The sequence below is a fragment of the Aulonocara sp. 'chitande type north' Nkhata Bay genome, linkage group LG7, assembly GCF_057382095.1.
Source record: "Aulonocara sp. 'chitande type north' Nkhata Bay isolate Kocher_YH1m ecotype deep benthic linkage group LG7, A_spYH_male_GT1.1, whole genome shotgun sequence".
NCBI lineage: Eukaryota > Metazoa > Chordata > Actinopteri > Cichliformes > Cichlidae > Aulonocara > Aulonocara sp. 'chitande type north' Nkhata Bay.
The window spans coordinates 44,556,069-44,575,993 of NC_141350.1; the positions used below are offsets into that span (position 1 = coordinate 44,556,069).

The 19,925-nt window shown below is 42.2% G+C and overlaps 2 protein-coding genes across 5 annotated transcripts in view; both read left to right on the plus strand.

Annotated features, from left to right (window-relative positions):
* lrrc75bb (leucine rich repeat containing 75Bb) overlaps window positions 1-9,885 on the plus strand; it is a 45,003-nt gene extending 35,118 nt beyond the window's left edge. The window contains exon 4 of the mRNA XM_086300638.1: window positions 6,481-9,885. Coding sequence (XP_086156764.1) covers window positions 6,481-7,093 — 613 coding nt within the window. The 3' untranslated portion in view covers window positions 7,094-9,885. The remainder of the gene's footprint in view (window positions 1-6,480) is intronic.
* A 6,800-nt stretch (window positions 9,886-16,685) lies between these two features.
* Window positions 16,686-19,925, plus strand: part of rnf34b (ring finger protein 34b) — a 41,469-nt gene continuing 38,229 nt past the window's right edge. For 3 of the 4 annotated variants that reach the window (XM_086300647.1, XM_086300644.1, XM_086300646.1), the window contains exon 1: window positions 16,686-16,819. In XM_086300647.1, coding sequence (XP_086156773.1) covers window positions 16,814-16,819 — 6 coding nt within the window. In that variant the 5' untranslated portion in view covers window positions 16,686-16,813. Of the gene's footprint in view, window positions 16,820-17,316; window positions 17,585-19,925 lie in introns of those variants that run through there. The other variant, XM_086300645.1, reaches the window with a different exon arrangement.

The following is a 19,925-nucleotide window of genomic DNA, read 5'->3' on the forward strand; positions in this document are numbered from 1 at the left end:
TCAGCCTTCCATCTCTGCCTGGTTCAGTGCTGAGAAAGTGTTTGGTTGCATTCAAGCAAAAATTGATTAGTACATTGGTGAAGGAGGGAAGCTGCAGACTAATGATGGGCACTTAACTTTTTGAGACAGCTAGACTGAGTGGAGACTAACGGGGAACAGAAAATGAGTGTGAATGCAGAAATCAATGGACCTGCTACGACCGAGCCTTAATGGAGAGGCTTTAATGCTGTCTGGGGATGTATAGAACAAAATTACAACTCCTGCATGTATCTGGTAAATGTTTCAGTGAAAATGGGAAAAAAGCCAAAGTTGTATATTTTACATCTGGAAATAAAAGTTGCAAATTGAATATGAATATTTTTCTATTCATTTTTGTTTAAAAAAAAAAAAAAAAAAAATCAGCTGTTATGTATTCAAAAGGCACAGAAGTCGCCGGGCAGCCTAGACTGAATAAATCTCTGTCTCAACAGCAGCAGATTGTGCAATAGATCAAGCCACTGTAGGTTTTTTAATCAGCGCTAACTCCATTGCAGTCTGAAACACGCTGAATCACTCGTGTAGCTCCTAAACCGAATTCTCAAAAATGTTTCATTAAGTCATTATTCTTTCAATTTGTTCTGACCCTTTTTGTGCACTCCACTCTCTTTGCCTGCACTCATTTTTAACGTCACAAACCCCAGATGTTTTAGTCTCCACCTCTGGGGTTTACATAACTACAAATCAACAAGGACCCTGGTTCAGTGGATAAAAGTTAACAACATCCCAGAGGAAAGACGGCATATGAAAAGCAATTAGACAGCCTGTGTGAACCCACATTTAAGCAGCCAATAGTTTGACACATGAGACTCAGCCATTATTGGATTCCTGCGCTGTTGTATCAGTTGCTCCTGAAGATGTCAATAGATGGATTTTCCTCAGTTATTTGCTTTTAAATTGGTCCCGAAGCTGGGGACGCTCTCGTTCACATCATATTTATGGGGACGTGCTAGCCTTTGAAGTTGTTTGTGACTGAGCTGGTCCAAGAGGAAACGCACCACTGCCTACAAGTGTGCAACCACATCAGAAAGAGCAAAATAAGACATTTTGTTGTTTATGTTGTTATCATTTTCATGCTGATGGACAGTTGCATACACTGTGGCTTTAGAAATCCTACTTATGCCCCCTGGGCCTGCAGCTAACTAAGGAGCCCGTGGGTGGAACTGAGCTCACGGAGCTGGGAGGAAGCACATTTTGGGGGATGGGGGGGGGGTCTTTACTCTGTCTCATTAAAATCATATTAGAGCCCCACCTCCCCGTGCACCACCTACTCAGTTGCAGCACCTACTGTGCCTGTCTCATGAAATAGCTCTTTCTACATGAATGCAAAGGCACCACAGGTGAGAGGGAAAGGTTCTAGCAGAAGGAGGAAAACCTCCTATAAATAAGTCAGAGAGAACAATAGTCACTTAGATGACAGTAAAGAGCAGAAGCTGCACAGTGGAACAGAAAACCTGTGGTTGATTAACCCAAGAAGACTTCTCCTGCTTTTTAAGTTGCTTCTTAGCAATGTGCAAACCTCATTCATCATTTTCTGTTTTCTGTATTATTAAACTGAGAAAAAATTATTGAATAGTAATTTAATTGTTAACATATAAGAGATCACAGAATTTGCCGAGAAACTAACGTCAAATATGAGGAGCGATCCCCAAACTAGGTGTAACAGGGGGACAATGAGAACGAATCAGAGGGGGACCATGGAAAATTAAAAAAATATATATTACAAATTAAGCAATGAAAATTAGCATAGAAGACTTTGGACAGTTTTCAGGCTCCTGTGCTGTGTCACATGCACTGGTACAGGTAGAACATAAAAATTACATGAAAAGTAGCACTGAAAAAAAAACCTTTGTTTAACTGAATCTCTGCAAATTAGCTTCTTGAATGTCAGACATACTTGCACATCAATTGCCCTGGTTAGGATTTTATGTTGTTATTATGTTAGGTTCACTAACGTTCACTGTTATCAGCCAATCACATGGCAGCAACTCAAGGCATGCAGACGAGATCAAAATAACCTGCTGAAGTTCAAACCAAACATCAAAATGGAGAAGAAAGATGAATATCACTTTGAATGCTGCAAGACTGCTGGTGCCAGACGGGCCAGTTTGAGTATTTTAGAAACTGCTGATTCTGGATTTTTCACACACAGCCATCAGTTTACAGAAAATGCATTAAAAAGGCGAAAATATCTTGTGAGCAGCAGGTCTCATGGTGAAAATGCTTTGTTGATGCCAGAGGTAAGAGATGAATGTCAAGACTCCTTTGAGCTAATAGGAAGGCTAAAAAAAACATTACAACCAGGGTATGCAGAAGAGCATCTCTGAACACACAGCATATTGAACCTGCAGCAGCAGAAGACCACAATCGGTGCCACTCTTGTCAGCAAAACTTTTGTATGGGCTGAACAAGAAGATTGGTGTTGCCAGGTCTGATGACTCTCAATTTCTGCTGTGATTTCCAGATGATAGGGTTAAAATAAAATAAAAAACATGACAGCATGGATGTGTTGTAGTACAACCCCAACCTTTTTTGCACCACGGACCAGTTTATGCCCGACAATATTTTCACATGTTGCGGAATAATACAACAAAATAAAACCAGTACCGGTACCAGAAAAAAGAAGATTTATTTATAAGACACGGGAAAAGACCCAGGGAAACCAAGTTAACGATAAAAACAATTAAAAAAATAATGTTAAAAACCCTGAGAACCATCAATTTCACACCCGAGCCTCAACTCTCGCAGCCCAGAGCAAACAACTCGCGGACCGACACCAGTCTGTGGCCCGGGGGTTGGGTACCGCTGTTGTGGTATAATGATGTGGCTATATTTTCTTTCTTAGCATTGTTTAAATGTCACAGCTTACCTGAGTATTGTCCGTGACTATGCCCGTCCTTTTATGACCACAGTGTTGTGATGACCGTCTTCTGATTGCTGCTTCCACCACAATAACTCGCTGTGTCATTATCTCAAACTGGTTTCTTGAACATGGCATTGAGCCACTGTAATCAAATGACACAGTCAGCAGACATCAATCCAGTTGAGCATTTTACCCTCAGCAGTACAAGACTGATGGGGTATTGTCATCACCCCGCCGGGTGGGCAGCCAGGCAAGTGGCGTGCACACCTACGTTTGTGAATGCGATAACTCGAGGAAGAGGAGAGGTAGGCGTTTAAAATCAATAGCATAAGTGTATCTACTAAAAATATTGGACGAGTTCGAGTCTGACCTCAAGGTCAGAGGTCATGTTTTCTGAAAATCTTGTGAATGCGATAACTGGAGAACGAGGCGATGTAGGACTTTGAAATTTATACCATGCATGTATCTACTAGGAGGCTGCAGTGTAGCGCTGGCAGCTGCCAGTATTTTTAGGATGTGATGGAACAGGAGATTCACTTTGTGGATGTCCCCTATAATACATAACCCAAAAATACGGTTTTCATTCTCATATGAAAACTGTTCTAGGTCTTTTAATCTGTTAATTATTAGAGGTTTAGGTGTACCTGGTGCGTGCAATTCAATAACCTTTTGAAGGGAGCCATTCAAAAATGAGAGAATGAAGGGGTGAATATGTTTGCTTCAGCAGATCAGATTTAGAACAGGAGAGACTGTGAGGCTGTGAACAAAACAAACCGAAGAGGCCAAGAAAATAGAAAAGAGCAAGAAAGTGAGAGGCAGTGAGCAGGAGTGAGGATATGAGGGAGGGAGAGATGAATTATAGCCTACTCCTCAAATCAATAATCTTGCGAATCGCAGCCCCGGTGTGCTACAGATCTTCTTCTTTCCCTTAACCGAGCAGAGAGGGTGACAGATGTAAAGAGCACAGCCTGCCAATTTATGAGGCTCCCAGACAGACCAGAGAGCAGAGAGAGATGTAGGGATAATCCTTTACTGCGCCTGAGGAGGCAGAGGGGCGAGGAAAAGCAAACAGGACTAAGACAAAAACAGAATGAACCTCTGGTCGCTCAAACAGAGCGTTTTTCTGCTGTTTGTTGATTTTCTTTAACTAATTCTCCATTTGTTTGGCATATCTGTTTCCTCTGACTTCTTCAAAAAAAACAGTGTTCTGCAGCAGGCTCTGTCTACACACTCCTGTACCGCCCTAACATGTATGTTTCCTCCTTTTAGCTCAGCTATCCATATTCAACCAAGTTCTTTTATAAAGCAAATGTTTTGTTGAGCAATTCCATGACAGATCTGGAAGTCTGATAGTTACCGATAGTAGTATTTCACCTTTCACTGTGTTCCTGCTAAATGGAGAGATTCCGTAGTATCCATTCTGTTGTGGCGGGTGTGGTTTGTGGTGACCTGCAGTAGAGACTGACACCTGAGTTTGTTGTTGTTGTGCCGTATGTGTGGCTGGCAGCTGGGAAGCTGCAGCCAGAGTTAAAAGAGCAGCAACCGGGAATAGTGTTACAAAGTGCAAATATGTGGTCGGGTCCGTCCTTACTGCCACAAACTTGTTCTTATAAATGATGCTGTACTTCCTCTTATTCTTATAACATGCAGATTGCATGGGGTCCTAAATCAGGAGATGTAAACACAGAGGGTGCAAGGTGCAAACCACTGGTTACAGTCAAGAACAAGAATGCCAGATTAGACTGCCAGAAAAAAACCTAATAGAGCCTGCACATATATTTGGATGAAACCAAGATGAACTGATGCATACTGCAAACATGTGGAGGTAATGTTGGGCATGTGTGACTGCCAGTGGAACTGGGTCACTAGTTTTTATGGATGATGTAAGTGCTGAGAGAAGAAGCAGTGCTGCAAAACCGATCAGATGGCACTTCCCAGCGCACAGGGATAATGACCCAAAGCAAAGTGCAAAAAAAACCAAGAGTTTCTCAATTCAAAGAAATTGGATATTCTTCAGTGGCCAAGTCTGTAAACTGATCTCAACCTAGTGGGGCAGGTTTTTAAAAAACTGAAGACAAACCTAAAGAAACCCACAAACAAGCAGGAGGAAACCGCGTTTGGTAACATCCACGGGTTCTACACTCCAGGGAGTCAAAGGCATTTCCTCCAACTATCAAAAACATATATTATATATTTAAAATTGTGTTTGTTTGTCCAGTTACTTTGGATAAACATTCTTGAAATGTTAACATTTATAAAAAAAGATTGTAAACAGTTAATGCGAGGCTTTTGTAAAACCCCTTAAATTAAAGCTGAATGTCGGCACTTCAATCACATCTTGACTGCTCTGGTCCAACGTGGCAATCTACAGAAGCAAAACCACAAGAATTGAGTCTTTGTCCAAAAAGTTATGGACCTATCTGCGTAGGAGTTTCCTTTCAGATGGTTTCACCCTAACATCTGTTATCCACAGTTTGACTGACATAGATGGTGACGTGTTGCTTTTATCACTTGTGTGTCTTGCCTTTTCGAGACTGTTTGTACGTGCATCATCGACTCTTTTATCCTCCTGTCTGTTCTACACAATATCCTAACAGCCATTTATCAAATCCTGACAGGGAAAAGTTCAGGGAAGTACATGTATTTGCCTTCTTGCTGACAGTTTGTGGAGAGGAATCATGCATCTCTCAAGTGTATACATTAAATTTAAAGCTAACGCCAGTTTCTGGCTAAATTAACTTAATAGGGAGTCAGTCCAATGGTAATCATCGCCTCTAACGCCCAACTTTACACTGTCTGTATTCTTATAAAGCGTACTGCAAAATGTGGCGCATCCTAATGCTCCTGGCATAAAGACTCAACTGCGAATACTCTCATCTCTAAACTGCATTCATCTCAACTCCAGTGGCTTATTAACCTGTCACTCACAATATTTCAAACACAAGTGGCCCGATTTTCTTTTTTCTAACCCCCAAAAAACCCAAACTTTCCACTGAATCCCTGTTTTCAAAATAATCCGTGTCCCAGGAGTGACGCTACAGTCCCAGATCATAGCAAGGAGACTCATTTGTCAGGGTAACATGTTTACTTTTGCTTTGTTTGCTCGGTTTGCTTAATCACAAATATTTTAATTTTCTTGTCTCTGTGGGGTTTATTTTATGGATTTTTTATTTACTAGTAGAACTGGAGGTGACACAGAGGTGAAAAAAACAGATGACACTCAAAGCTGAAAACACCTGGCGCCTTTCTACGCCGCACATTCAGCACCGGAGACAAAATTTGTTGTTTGAGAGCCTCGGGACGAAACATAAATGCAAATTCTCTTCTGCGTGTTATTGTGGGCTGAACTCAGCCTAATGCTGTTTCTTTTTTTGCAGTCTTTTTTGCAGCAGTGGAACATTTAGAGTCTACATTATGGAGCCCTTAAATCAATAATGTCTGTATCAATAAGTAACACCTACTTGTGTTTGCATAACTAAGCATTTTCTTGCACATTTAATGTCTGCAGCAAATCACCATTTTGTACCTCGGAGACCAAACTTTTGAACATCGTGATAATGATTTGTTTTTCTTTTAAACAGCCTGAAGACCACGCTGAAAAAGAAGCTTTCGGGAGACGTTGTCAACCTGTCGGGAATCCCGCTCTCCGGCCGGGATGTCCACCGCGTGGCCTTCTACCTTCAGAGCAGCAGTGACATGGTGTCCGCCGTAGACCTGAGCTTCACTGAACTGCAGGACGACAGCTTACGCATGCTGCTGCCCTACCTCAGCTGCTTGCCGAAACTCACCATACTTGCTGTTAATGGCAACCGTCTGACAGCGGCCATCCTGAAAGACCTGACAGATGTAATGAAGGAGCCCAAGAAGTTCCCCACGCTGGCCTGGATTGACTTGGGGAACAATGTGGATATCTTCACCATCCCGCAGCCGCTGCTCGTGGCGCTGCGGCGCCGCTTCGGTTTACGCAGCAGCCTCCCCACCATCTACGAGTACAGTGAGGCGCAGGCTTTCGGTAGCTATAACCCGAACATGGAGACCTCTGTGGAGGAGCCTAGTCTGTACGAGGAGGGAGATATAGTAGAAGATGATAGAGAGGAGGAGGAGGAGGAGGAGGACAGACTGGAGCTTCAAGCCTGGGGCTTTGGAGAAGAAAGCATGTCAAAAAATGTGCCGGTGCACTTCTGTGGGAGGTGATCGCCCAGAGCTGCTTTCTTTTTGACAGGCAGCCTTGCATATCCCTCTGTATCACCTTGCTCCTCCTGCGTTAGCCGATGTCAGTGTGGTAGAAGATGCTTACAGTGACCCACACGTTTCTGAAAATAACTTTAAAATAAGTAAATGTGCTGTGTGTCCCTCTGGATGCTCTGACTACTGAAATTAAATGTGAGAATATGTTTGCGGACTGATTTATCCTTCATTTATCCAGGGGAGTCTGAACTGATCCAGCTTCCAGTGCTTCATCTTACTGAAGTTGTGTGCTTGTCCCACTTGGAAGCTGGAGCAGCTGTGGATTAAGTGCCTTCCACGAGGGCACATCAGCAGTAGCTGCTGAGGAAGAGGGGAGTGTTATTAATTCACTTTCTCTAAACACATCCTTTCTTTTTTCCATTCCTTGCCTGAATATGTCAGGGTCTGATATATATGTAAGTAACTATATATTCTGCACATGTGATGTGACAATAAAAGTGATTTGATTTGATTTGATTTTATCCTGCATAGGAAACACTTAAGAAACAGGAACATTTAACTTACTTAGAGAAGAAAGAGTATGGAAAGTATAAGCAACAAGTTGACTGTAATGAGTCGTTCATCAGCACTCCTGATCCAAGACTGTACACTGGGTAATTATTCACTAGAGCCAGCTGGAGGCACTATATTAGTGATTCGTTCATAGTTATCCATAAAGTGAGGGGTTTGATTGAAACACAAAGTGATAGAGTAGTCATGAGGAACTGCTGAGGCCACACAGACAGAGTAACAAATATTAAATATTAATTAGATTTTTAGTAATGAATAAGCAGTTATTGTTTTGGGTTGATGAATATTTGGATCAGAGTTGATGAATTTTTGTATGATTATGAACCAGTCCTCCTCTCCCTCCTCCGTCCCACCCAATCCCTAACATCCTGTCACACCAACCCTCTGCAATTACTCCTTCACTACATCTTTGAATCTCTTTTGTGGTTTTCCTCTTTTCCTCCTCCCTGGCAGCTCCATCATTAGCATCCTTTGTCCATTATCTCCACTATCCCTCCTCTGCACATGTCCAAACCGTCTCAGTATTGCCTCTCTAACTTTGTCTCCAAACTATGAGTACCACCATCTCCAAGTCATACACCACCGCAGGTCTCACTACCTTCCTGTAAACTTTCCTTTTGACTCTCGCTGCTATCCTTCTGGCACTCATCATCTCCACCCTGCCTGCACTCTCTTCTTCACATCTCTTGTGCACTACCTCTCTCTTTGGATGGTTACCCCCAGGTGTTTCACCTAATGGCACACTAATATCGTATTTTCCAGCTGGTTCTGTAGGAAGTAATTGTCAGAAGTTCGGGTGGGAGAGCACTGATGAACGACTGATTACATATCGGTTCATTCCTGAGTCATTCCTCTCTTGTTCTAACTAAGCAAGTTTTTTTCTGCCCTTTATTGTAAAATCTTAGAGCTTTTTTGTGATATGTATGTTTTATCTGGAAATAAATTAAAGTAATTCTGTTTTCATTAAATATGATTTCAGTTTTGCTACAGCTGGGACTCTGCATTTCTTCAGGAGTTATTTTTTTTAATCGATCAGTTATGATAAGCTAAAGCATACTGAATGATGCTTCAAGTCCGTGCCGATGTGCCGACAGAAGCCCTGATGCATGCATGGACACATGCTGGCAGGAGCACACAGAGTTTGTGAGCTGCTGATGAACTGGTTACTGCCTCTATCAGGGCTCGTTATGCCCCTTCAGTCAGAGACGGTGTACAGAGGATCTATTTTTTTTCTCAGCAAATAGGACCGTAGCCCCAGATCATTTCGTCCAATGGTGATCATCGAATGATTCCGTTTATGAATCAGACAACAAGAAACAAGAAGGAAACCGCCTATTTTGAAGATGTTCTCACAGTTTTGTAGACTACAAGCAGTTCTGCTTTTTCTTTCCCTTTCTGCTGTTACGCTCCCACGGACAGATCAGATTTTGTTGTGGCATGAGTTTTGTTTGTTTGTTTTTATATATATGGGTGGCTGCCACCCTTTTGTATTGGTTTTAACAAGTGGGCATGACTGTTTACTGTAACACAGCATTTAACCCGCAGACAGATAGCATCTACGTGTGCACTACATTTCCAAATACATTTCAAATTCTTTTGAATGGGGAGCTTGATGATTTCTTTTAAAAAAAAAACTGCTGTCTGTGAATACAGCTCACACTTTATCCTACCAGTATTAATGTGGTCTGTTCTCTTTCAGTGCTGTTATTCATGAAATTCAGAGTATTTGTGTTTACAGGGGGACATTAATGAAATGAATCCTTGGCTTTTGTGTGTCTGTGAGATGGTAATTAGACTGTGTGCATGAGTGTGTTTTGAACATGCAGAGTAAATTACTACCTTTGATCACAGAAATGAAATGTTTACTCATTTGCGCAACTCCGTCCCTGAATTCGCAATCTTTCCTGTTTTTATTGTTAATATAAAAATAAAAGAGTGACTCAGCTGCATAGCAGAAATGAAAATCTGTCCACATTCTCGATTTGATAGATAAGACGTTGACCTTCCTGGAAATTCACTGCGGTAAAGTCGTTTGAAAGTTTACTCAAATTTGACTTTGGCTCGCGAGCCTGCTGTTCCTTCAGAAGTAAACACAGTTTGAATAACATTTCCCTTCTGTGGACTTGTTTCTCGCTAAAGTGAGAAATAATTCTGTTTGGTGAAGCATCTGGATCGCTCTGCTTACATAGTTTGTCTCCTTAAGAAGAAGGAGAGCGATCGCCCTTATTTACTCTGATACTAGTCATTCCTTTACCGTGTACCCACATCCATCCACGCTGACTTTGTCAAGCTGCAGTTTTGACAGCTCGCTTGTCTAGTTTAGAACAGGGGTGGAAAATCAAAACAGGGCACTCATGGGAGCGTGTGACCAGTATAATCACTGGTTCGTTAACACAAAGGACCGGTTTCACACCATAAACATTCATTCGTTACTCTGTAGAAACACTAAACAGTCTCTCTTTGTTTTAAGCCTGCCATGGGAAAACATACCCACATTTCTGTTTTTCAGGTTTTACCGGTGCTTTATACTCTGTCAGTCTTATAACTGGGAAATTTACTCATCTGACTGGAAAGATGTGTGTCAGATCTATGGGGGCATAAGGTATATTTGATGTTTGTATTTTTATGACATGCACGTATATATATATATGCTTTAAAGAGATATATTCCTCCCACCACAAGTTGCACCTAAGTCACTCTGCCTGGAAAGCACATGCGTACTCTCATTCATCAGGAATACTTTAAACATTTTCAAGGGGCTCCAATTTCAGCAGGTGGTTTCCATGTTTCATGTTTTTAGTGCTGCGTAGAGATGAGAACGGTTCCTTGTACGGGCCTGTCAGAGGCACCACCATATCAACATCCTGATGGCTAGTTGTGGCTCTGCTTGCAAGGCATTTTTATGTTTGCAGGAGCAGAGCCTGAGGCTGTCCATCTGTGATTCCTGTCTGTCCCTCTAAAGGAAACACGGGAGTGTCAGATAACAGAGGATGTTGTTCTGGTTTGTAGAGGACGCCGAAACACTATGCAGACATTTACAGAAAGAAAGAATGTATACTTTATTGATCCCCGTGTGGAAATTCCTCTCTGCATTTAACCCATTCACTCAGTGAGGCAGTGGGCAGCCATTGGGCACCCCGGGAGCAGTGTGTAGGGATGGTACCTTGCTCAGGGGTACCTCAGGGTAGCTGTTCAGGGGAATCGAACCCCTGACCTTCCGATCATAGGGCCACCACTCTACCTACTAAGCTATCCCTGCCCCTATTTACCTCTGGAGCCTCACATCTGTGCAGTTTGTGACTACTGTCTCAAAAATCAGAGTGGACAATAATAAAGCATATTTACTTATTGTAAATACTTTTACTGGCTGGGTTTAGTTTCTCTGCCTTTCAAAACAAAGATCAGAGGTGTAACACTGCCGTTGGGTGTATAACTATTATATTTCTTCAGGCATTCTCGTTAAGATGAAAATCGAGCACAAAGTTTGAACAAGAAAAAAATGCAGCAGCAAAAACAACACATCACACTAAACAAAGAATCATTCAAATGTTTTAGGAGTCCTAAAGTACATCAACGCTCACACACTCCTGTCTCATCGGTCCACTTTTAGCTTTGATGGCAGCGCACATTTGTCATGATGTCGCATCGGTAAGATTATGCAGTGTCACATTTATTTCTGTCCAGAAATTGCATTATGTTTTCACCAAGTGTAAAGTCTTCTCCAGAACAATCCCCAAAATTCTGAATCGGGTCAAAATGCAAACTCTGTGGTGGCCAATGCATGTGTAAAAATGATGTCTCTCACATTTTGAGCCAGATGAAACCCAACATTGTCATCCTGGGATATGGCATCCGGAAGAAGAAAAACCCCTGATGGAAAAACCTGGTTATTCGGTATGTTCAGGTACATGGTTGGCCTCATTTTTGGGCACCTGGTGTTTCTAAACCTAGACCAACAGTCCACTCCAAGCCTCTATTTGTTTAGTTCAAATCCAGTGGGAACACTTTTTTAGCCAAGAAGTATATATAAACATGTATTCTTCCTCTTTCTCTTTCTCTTAGTTTGACGTCATAGGTAAATGTCACAGACATTTTCTACAGAATTTGGAAAGCAGAAGACATCAAAGACTTCCCATTCATCTAAACCGAGGGTAATTCCTCAACAGGTTTTACTATGAATCTGAAGTTCCCTTAAACAAGAGAAATCCACCAGTAAAGCTTTTATGGATTACCTTTGAATTATCAACCATTACATCGTCCACCTAGTATGTGAGCAGTGGGAATAAAATTTTCATGTTGGCAGCAAAGGGAGTTTATTCATTCACTCAACTTTCAAAACAGGGAGTGCTGGATTTTCTCTGGAGCTGAAAGTAACAATAAAACATTTTAAAAGACGTCATAGCTACAGTGTAAAAATCTGTTCGTTTGTGATAAATTATTATTGAGTACAAATAAAAAGTGAAATAAAGTAAAATAAAAAATGATTTTCTTCTATTAATTGCATGAGCTAGAGTATAAGTATAGCACAATTGTATTTCAGTAGATTTGCTCCATTCAAAATATTGTGACTAAAACTGCTTTTTCTGTGTAATAAAAATACAGTACACCAAATACTTGAACATTTGTTTAACTTCTCCTGAGATGTGCATGAACCCAAGCCTTTAGTGAGCAGTGGATTGCTCTTTTCTTGGAAAGCATACATGCTCCATCTAGTGGCGTTTGTTGGCTGCACAGAGACAGCTCCGGATGTCAGCTGAAAGAAGAGCTTGTTAGTGCAAGCGGTAGTTCAGAGTTTATTCCACTCATCCATGCATTTCTGATCTCACCAGGAGAACAGATGAGAAACTGCGGTAAATGTGTAATTAATAAAGCAAACACACATGGCTTATTTCTTCCCTACCTCAACAAAAAGCGATGGGGGGACCGATCAGTCATTCCCATAGTATGCTTTGTTTCACAATCCTGGAGACTGATAGCTTCTGGACTCTCTCCCAGAGTTTGTAGTCCTTGAGTTTGAACTTGTCATATGGTTCTCATCCAAAGTTAGTTTCTACAGACAAAAGAACACAAACCACCTCCAGAAATGCGGGGGTTCCAAAAACACTGCTTCGAAAGTGGTCTTTGATTTGGTCTTCCTCATTTGTGGCAGTCAAAGAATACAATTTATTTCTCACGGGAAAGCACCTTGTCCACTAATGTTGATTTCCTATCAGCGACAAGGTCTTCTTTTATAATTTGCATAACTAGCAGCGTAAATCAGTTACTAAATTTGTTCAGATTTGAGTGCAGCTGTGAGAGTAAAAGGCAAATGAGGGGCATGCTAAGAGGAAAAGAAGACAGTGTCCAGTGTGTGAGATGAAACATTAAGGTGAGAGCTTATTAATCAGTGACAGTCTTAAAAAGTCGGTTAAGGGAAAGCACCGAAGATAATTTGGCTACAGCCTGTGAAATCTGAAGATGTGCTGCTTCTCCTTATTTGGATCTGATAGACCTGAAGATTTATTTCCCTTTCACTCAGAGGTGAGCTTTGCTTTTTGTCACTTTGATATTTTTAAGCTAATTCACTTAAAAAGGATTTTTTAAAACCCGCCATGCAAGACTAAACTACTGATATGCATCATCCATGTACCTGAATGACATACAGGAGTGGAAACATGCTAGTTTAGTACTCCTGTGTCCAGTGTGCCATTAAGTTACAAATGGAGTGTGTCCAGATCTGCTGATGTTTATCAAGTACTTAAGATGGGTTGAACAATACACGGCTCAAAAACAATCTCCAAACTTTTCCTCTTCAAGCAGTTTCCCAGACAATCTGAGCACAAAGAGAAGCAGGTAAGTTAAGGTATATGAGCCAGGCTTCACTAAGTGCGGTGATTACAACAATTCCAATCGCTTCCTTAAGAAGAGGAAGTCAACAGCCTCAGGTGCATGATAACCCACAGGTGCAGGGAAGCCAGAAGGCGGGAACACAAAACACCAAAACCAGCACACCCGATGGTTACTGTACTTTACAATGTATCACTTTAATCTAATAATGAATTTGTGTAAAGTTGGAGACTGTAAAGTAATGAAAAGTTATGCCTTGCACAGTAAAGTCATTGTCCTGGGTCACTTTGACCCAGCGCCCTTGGTTTTCTGAATGCAACTGACACCCTCGTCTCGACGAGAAGCCTGGGTTCGGGAGAGCCCGCTGAAGACATCCACCTTTTTGGAACCATGATAACAGGGTTCTTGCTGATCGGCGCTGGCTTGTCCCTGGCTTATCGAAGAATAAAGAAAGCGGAAACGGCTGTTCAAATCCCCACAAGGCTGCCCACTATGCTGATTGGAACGATGGAGCGAGCCGTGGCTTCTCAGAATGGGCGCATTAGACGCAGCACGGATGACATCTTGGAGAAGCTTGCAGCTGCGTTGAGTGCTGAGACTCTGACAACGTCTTGGAGAGGCTCACGGCTGTCGTGAACACTCGTGCTCTATGAGCAAACTGGATAACATCTTGGTGTAGCTGGATAACATCGTGGAGAGGCTCACGGCTCTCCAACGGGAATGGTGAGGAACCAGTGATGGACGTTAGATCGACTGTAAAATTGACATGCAGTTTTTCGCATATGCGGCTACCATATCGGCACCAGCTGCGGTCTCAAGGCTGGAGCTGAGCATAACAAACAACTTCTCCCCTGATAACAAACTGTGTTTGGACTCTTCGTTCCAAACGCCCTTGTATGCTTATCTCCAAGGCCGAGTCGGACGGCGGGTCTGGCCCAGCGCTGGATGAATAGTTGCAGGGCAGGATGGCTGTGTCTGGATCGGCTTACTTCTCACCCCTTACCCACCCCTGTTGCTTGTCACGTGCTTCATGATGTTGTGATGTGGACATTTATGTGCTCTTTGTGCAGAGGAGGTTTCTTTTGTTTTCTGTTCTCATGCTGTCCCCCCATAGGAGCCCAGCATGAGTAGAGGTCTCTTTTTTCCCCTCCTGAACTTGCCCATTGTATTGTACATTTCAGTGTTTTTCCATGGTACTACCGGTCTCCTCCCTATGTGATGTCTGTGTTGTGTATGTAAGGTCGGGGGGGGGTCCCATTTCGCTGCAGGGCAACTTGCATGTGACAAAGGCTTTCTTGACTTGACTTTCTTGTGTTTTTGTATTTTGTTCTTTATTTATCCCATGGTTCCCAGGTTGTTCGGTTAAGTTTATTAGATTTACCCCATGTCTTTACCCCAGAGTCTGTAACTCTAATTGCAGAAGAGTGTAACAGTTGAACAATTACTTTTAACTAATAAAAAAGCAACCACATGAACTGATTTCCACACATCTTCTGTCAGTTACAAGCTAACTGTAACAATGTAAGCCAGGATCCATCTGTGGTCACCACATCAAAGACTTTATATAAAATCTGTCCTGTTGCACAAGAGTATGCTCTTCCTGTAAAACTCTAGAGTGTACCTCTAGAGTTTTACAGAATAATTTAACAAAAGATTTGTTTAATAGCCAAAAATGAAAGCACACAAAAGGAAACGGGGTCACAAACAATAAAGCAGAACATCACAAAAGGGACCATAAAAAGCAAAGAATTTAACAGCCAGACAAAGATTCGGAAACACATAGGACTACAAATATATAAATATATATCTCAGGGCACTGAGACAGAATGAGGGAGGGGCAAAAAAATCACAAAAGGAAGGAAAGGAACAGAAAATAAAACTGTGTGACACAACACAGAACAGACATTGGATGTAAAACAGGATATAACTCCCAGAAAAATAACACTGAGACGTGGGAACCGCACTACACTAGAGGACAGAGAGAGGTCAAAGCAATTTAGACATGACCAGATCAGAAGGAGGAAACACAGATGGAAATAAATTAAAACAAGCGATCGTACACAAAGAGAAGAATTCAAACGCTTTAACACCACTGGAACAAAAGAGCCTTTGTTCGTGGTGGCTCTATCAGATCAGAACTTGAACAACTAGAAGCAGCAACCACCAAAAAGTAGTTTAAAGATACGTCGAACATGCTGGATTATATGTCTACCTCTACTTGGTTGCATGTTTTTAAAATGAAAGAAAAAAGTAGAACTCTTCCATCCTGCAGTGCAGCCACACAGTGCAAAAAATATTCAGGTCGAATCTAAAACTCTAAAGTCTGTCACTGCTGGCCTGAAGGGATCCACAAATTTATTTTAACGTGGCTACGTGAAATAAAATCACCATAACGTCACTGTTTGATGTACTACTGTGGATGACAGTGAATTTAAAGAGAGTCGGCACTGTACTCACTTCACACACAACAATGCGTCTTGTGTAGTTACCTCAGATGCACTTTTTCTCTCCTGCACCACTGCTGCAGCAGCTGCGCGTATTTCAAAGACGCATATTTTCTGTAGGATTTCGTAATATTACACACTAAGAACATCGGGAGCATCCTTCATGCCTGCGGCTTCCTCGTGTCTGAACGATAATAACTCACTGAAGGCTATCTGCTGCCCCCTGCGGGCTTTCAGCAGGTACTGTCTATGTGAAGAAAGAAAACCCCTCTAATCTTCTTACTGCAGACGATATCCTTGTGCGCACACAGACGCACACGCGCGCACACACAGAGAGGGGCTAAATGTGCCTGTAAATAAGACTGTAAACGCATTTAGTTTTGGTACAAACAGACAGAAATAACACAGCGTGTGCTGGTGCGGAAGATAAGCTTAGTTATCACCTCTTCCTGCAGATACGACCCCTTCAAGCTGATGTGTTATATTTTGCGATTTCAAGGAGTTTTCATTGTGAAAGGCACCAAATTTGTGTGAGAGCTGTTAAAGCTGACCACCTTATTATAATGCTTATTGCTGCTAAGTCACCAGAATAAACCAACGCTGAGGAGAGAAAAAATAGCGTGATTCGTCTGGCACGCTCAGATGCGTCCTTACGCACAGGCGTGAACGCCTACTCCGGTGATGTGTCGGGGCGGATTGGCTGCTAAAGATACCAGAGTCCGTGTGCTCTTTGTGATTGGCTGTGGCTGTCTTGGCCATTACGTTATGCTTACTCCATACACACTGGTAGCCGGAGAGAGGGAAGACGTAATGGTTTGATTCCGTGTGCACTTGCAATGGTCGTCGTTCTGACATTACTCGGCAAATTCCTCAGACGAGAGGTGCAATGAAGGTATGTGCCTGTTTCTGCAGCTCGTTTGTGATTTGGATTGTTAACGAGGCTCATGCGGTGCCGTGATGTGCAGGGGGTGCTGCATCGAGAAGCAGGGAATATCCCCATCCTAATGCCAGTTAATTTCATTTGTGTGCAGTTGTATCAACAGGCTTGAACGCTGCAGACACACTTTAATTTTTTAACTTGCCATCACATTTCATTACTCGCCGCTGTCATTCCAGCGCCTGACAGTCTGGGGTTTGCATTATTTTCCTGTCGAGGGTGCAAGCCTGGAAACGCTTTCCCCACGTCTCCAGCCGTCCTGATAAACACTGGGTACAGTGTGTAGCCTTTTAATGAGCCTGCTTTGACCCCAGAGTGCTAGTTCAGTGGCCAGAGCGACATCCATTCATCGTCAGGCTTTAATCCGCTCTAACGAGATAGAGACACTGCGGCCGGTGAGTGAGAGAGCGTGGGGATGTTCGGGAGACGTCTCGGGATACCGAGAGGGTCACCTCTCAGGTCCAAGCTGTGTCAGGCTGTGCAGGAGTCTCCTTCCTCTCAGTGTGCGCTTGTGTATATGCGTGTGTTTGTTTGTGTGCGCCTGTGCTGTAGCAGCTACAGGCTGCAGCATAGGAAGGAAAGGTGATGAAGCTGTCTGGCAGCTTAGGACAGATAATGATGAAGACTACAACGATGATGTCATTGGTCCTCTGGTGGTGGCAGGTTTCTGGTGGCAGTCGGTGTGAAAGGTGAAGTGAAACAGCAGCAGCATCAAGGAACGTGAGTGTACACAGTACGAAAACTGTGCTGCTGTCGGTGGCAGTTGACACTTAGTCATCTGTTACAGTTAAAGCTGACTGGATGATTTTTTTAAAAGCTCATCGCATGCATCAGTGATTACCTTAAAAGGGAAATGTCCCCCTTTTTATAAATAAAGCCTCTCTTAATTCCAGAGGTGCAAAATAACCAAATACATAGCTTTTTAACTCCTCACTAAAGCACTGCTTTGGATTGGCGTGTCTCTTTTTTTCTGTGAAATCCTTTTCCTACGATTCATAGTGAAATGATATGTTCTTTGTGCCAGGTCAGGCTGTTTCTTTAGTCACCCCGAAGTGGCCCAACACACAGCAAACTTATGGAAGCATCATCAGCACTGAAATGCTGCAGGGATTTCAGCAGATGGAACATTTTCTGAAACATGCCACTGAAACATTTAAACAGAAGGGCGTTTTAGCTTCTTGCGTGGTTTGTGTGTATGGTCACATTTTCTCACTTTGCAGCATTTCTTGTAAATGTTGAACATGTGTTGGCCCATCACCCCGTCGTCTGTTTTCCTGCACGTTTTAGGCTGCAGTGTGTTGAGGAGGGTTTTTTTTTTATTTTTAATATTATTTAGGTTTTGCCTGCCAAATTTTTACAGTCAAGTCTCTAAAGATTGCTGGATTGTTATAATATTTGATGTTTATTTGTGTTATGTAGGTTTTCTTTTACTAATCCCCCTTTTTTCTTGTTTTGGAGCTATGCTGCTCTTCTGTTTAGCTTTGGATTCATCAGTGTTATTGTAGCTTCTCATTTGGCTCTTAGTGGGTAAAAAGGGAAATATTTTTTTCTATAGTTGCAATTAGTGGTGATGCACCCATCTTGAACTTGTGAGCCAATTCTGATGCTTAAAATAACCATTTGGCTGATTACCAAAGAAGTTGTTTGTTTTTGCAGTTTTCCTCCTGTGTGCTAAGAAAACAAGGGAATAAAACTCCCATCATATCACTATATTCAAACATTAAACAGGCGCAAAATTTATGTGGCACAGCAGAAAAGACATTTTGGCCAGAGTCATCAGTAAATGTCATCCCATTTGCTGGCAGGTTGATGGCAGCGAACAGGGACGATATTGATGTTTGGCTGATATATCGGTGCATTTGTAGCTCTTAATGGTTGCTTTTAACTAACTTGATTTTATGTGCAAGGCCCGTCCTCATAAAATAGAAGCTTTTTTGGAGAATAAGTGAGCTGGGGTTCAGGTTGAAATCACAGAGGACGTGATTTTTGACTGAAAGGCTGTTCTGATAAATTTTTTTTTTTTTTGCTTGCAGATTCAACTAAGACCTTTTTTTATTTTTTAATGCCTCCCTTCCTCCCCCCCTCCTGTTTATCACAATATTGTGGCAGATAAGAAAACAGACGGCTTAACTCTGTGAAGTTAATTTTCCCGAGGCACATCATCACTCGCTGTGTCCCGGGAAAGCAAAATGGATGTGACGTTTTATTGACTAATCTGGTTTAAATTGAAAAGCAGCTTTTCTGCCCCTGTGGACAGGACGGCGCTGGGTTGTGTAAGCATGCATCTCAAAACGGGAAAGACTGCTGTACAGTCTGTGCTGCCAGTGCCATTTTATTCAGAGTTAAACCTCTGACTTAAGTGGTTGGCTTTTTCTTTTTCTTTTTTTCTTTATTTTGCATTTAAAAATTCTCGTTTTCACGGCCATCTCGAAGCCCATACTGGGCATGGTGGGAGTAAATAGTCACAAATCCCCGCTTCCAGTGTATCACACTTTGTTCCAAATGGGACTAAACTGACTGAAGCTATAAAGAATCAAAGGGGTGCACGAGATTCCTGGTGATATTTCATGACAGTTTTTATATTGCAGGACTGCAGGACTCGGCATCTGTTTCCAGGGCTAAATCCAGCCAAGTCGTCCTTTGCCTTCAGAGTAGACTTTGTCAATTTCACATTTTGCACGCACAAATCCAACTTTGCCTGTAGCAGTTTGATTTGCACATGCATATTTCTCCAGACTTTGACATCTGCATCCTCCAGCAGACATCACTGACTGTATTTGTGTCATAATTTAAATGGAAAAATATCACATTTAGCTCCATCATCTTCAGACAAATGTCTAAAGGCGTTAAATCAATTAGTTGTTGTTTTTTTCTGAAACCATTATCTCCGGTATAAACAGGCAGCCAGCTGAATTCACTTTTCACAGTGTGAGTGACATTTGCAGTTGATACAAGAGGGGGGGAAACTGAGAGAGATTCAGGAGAGAGAAAGGAAATGAAAAGGCGGGAGAGAGGTGGTGGATGGTGGAAGATTAGCGTTGAAGGCCCCTTCAATAAAATA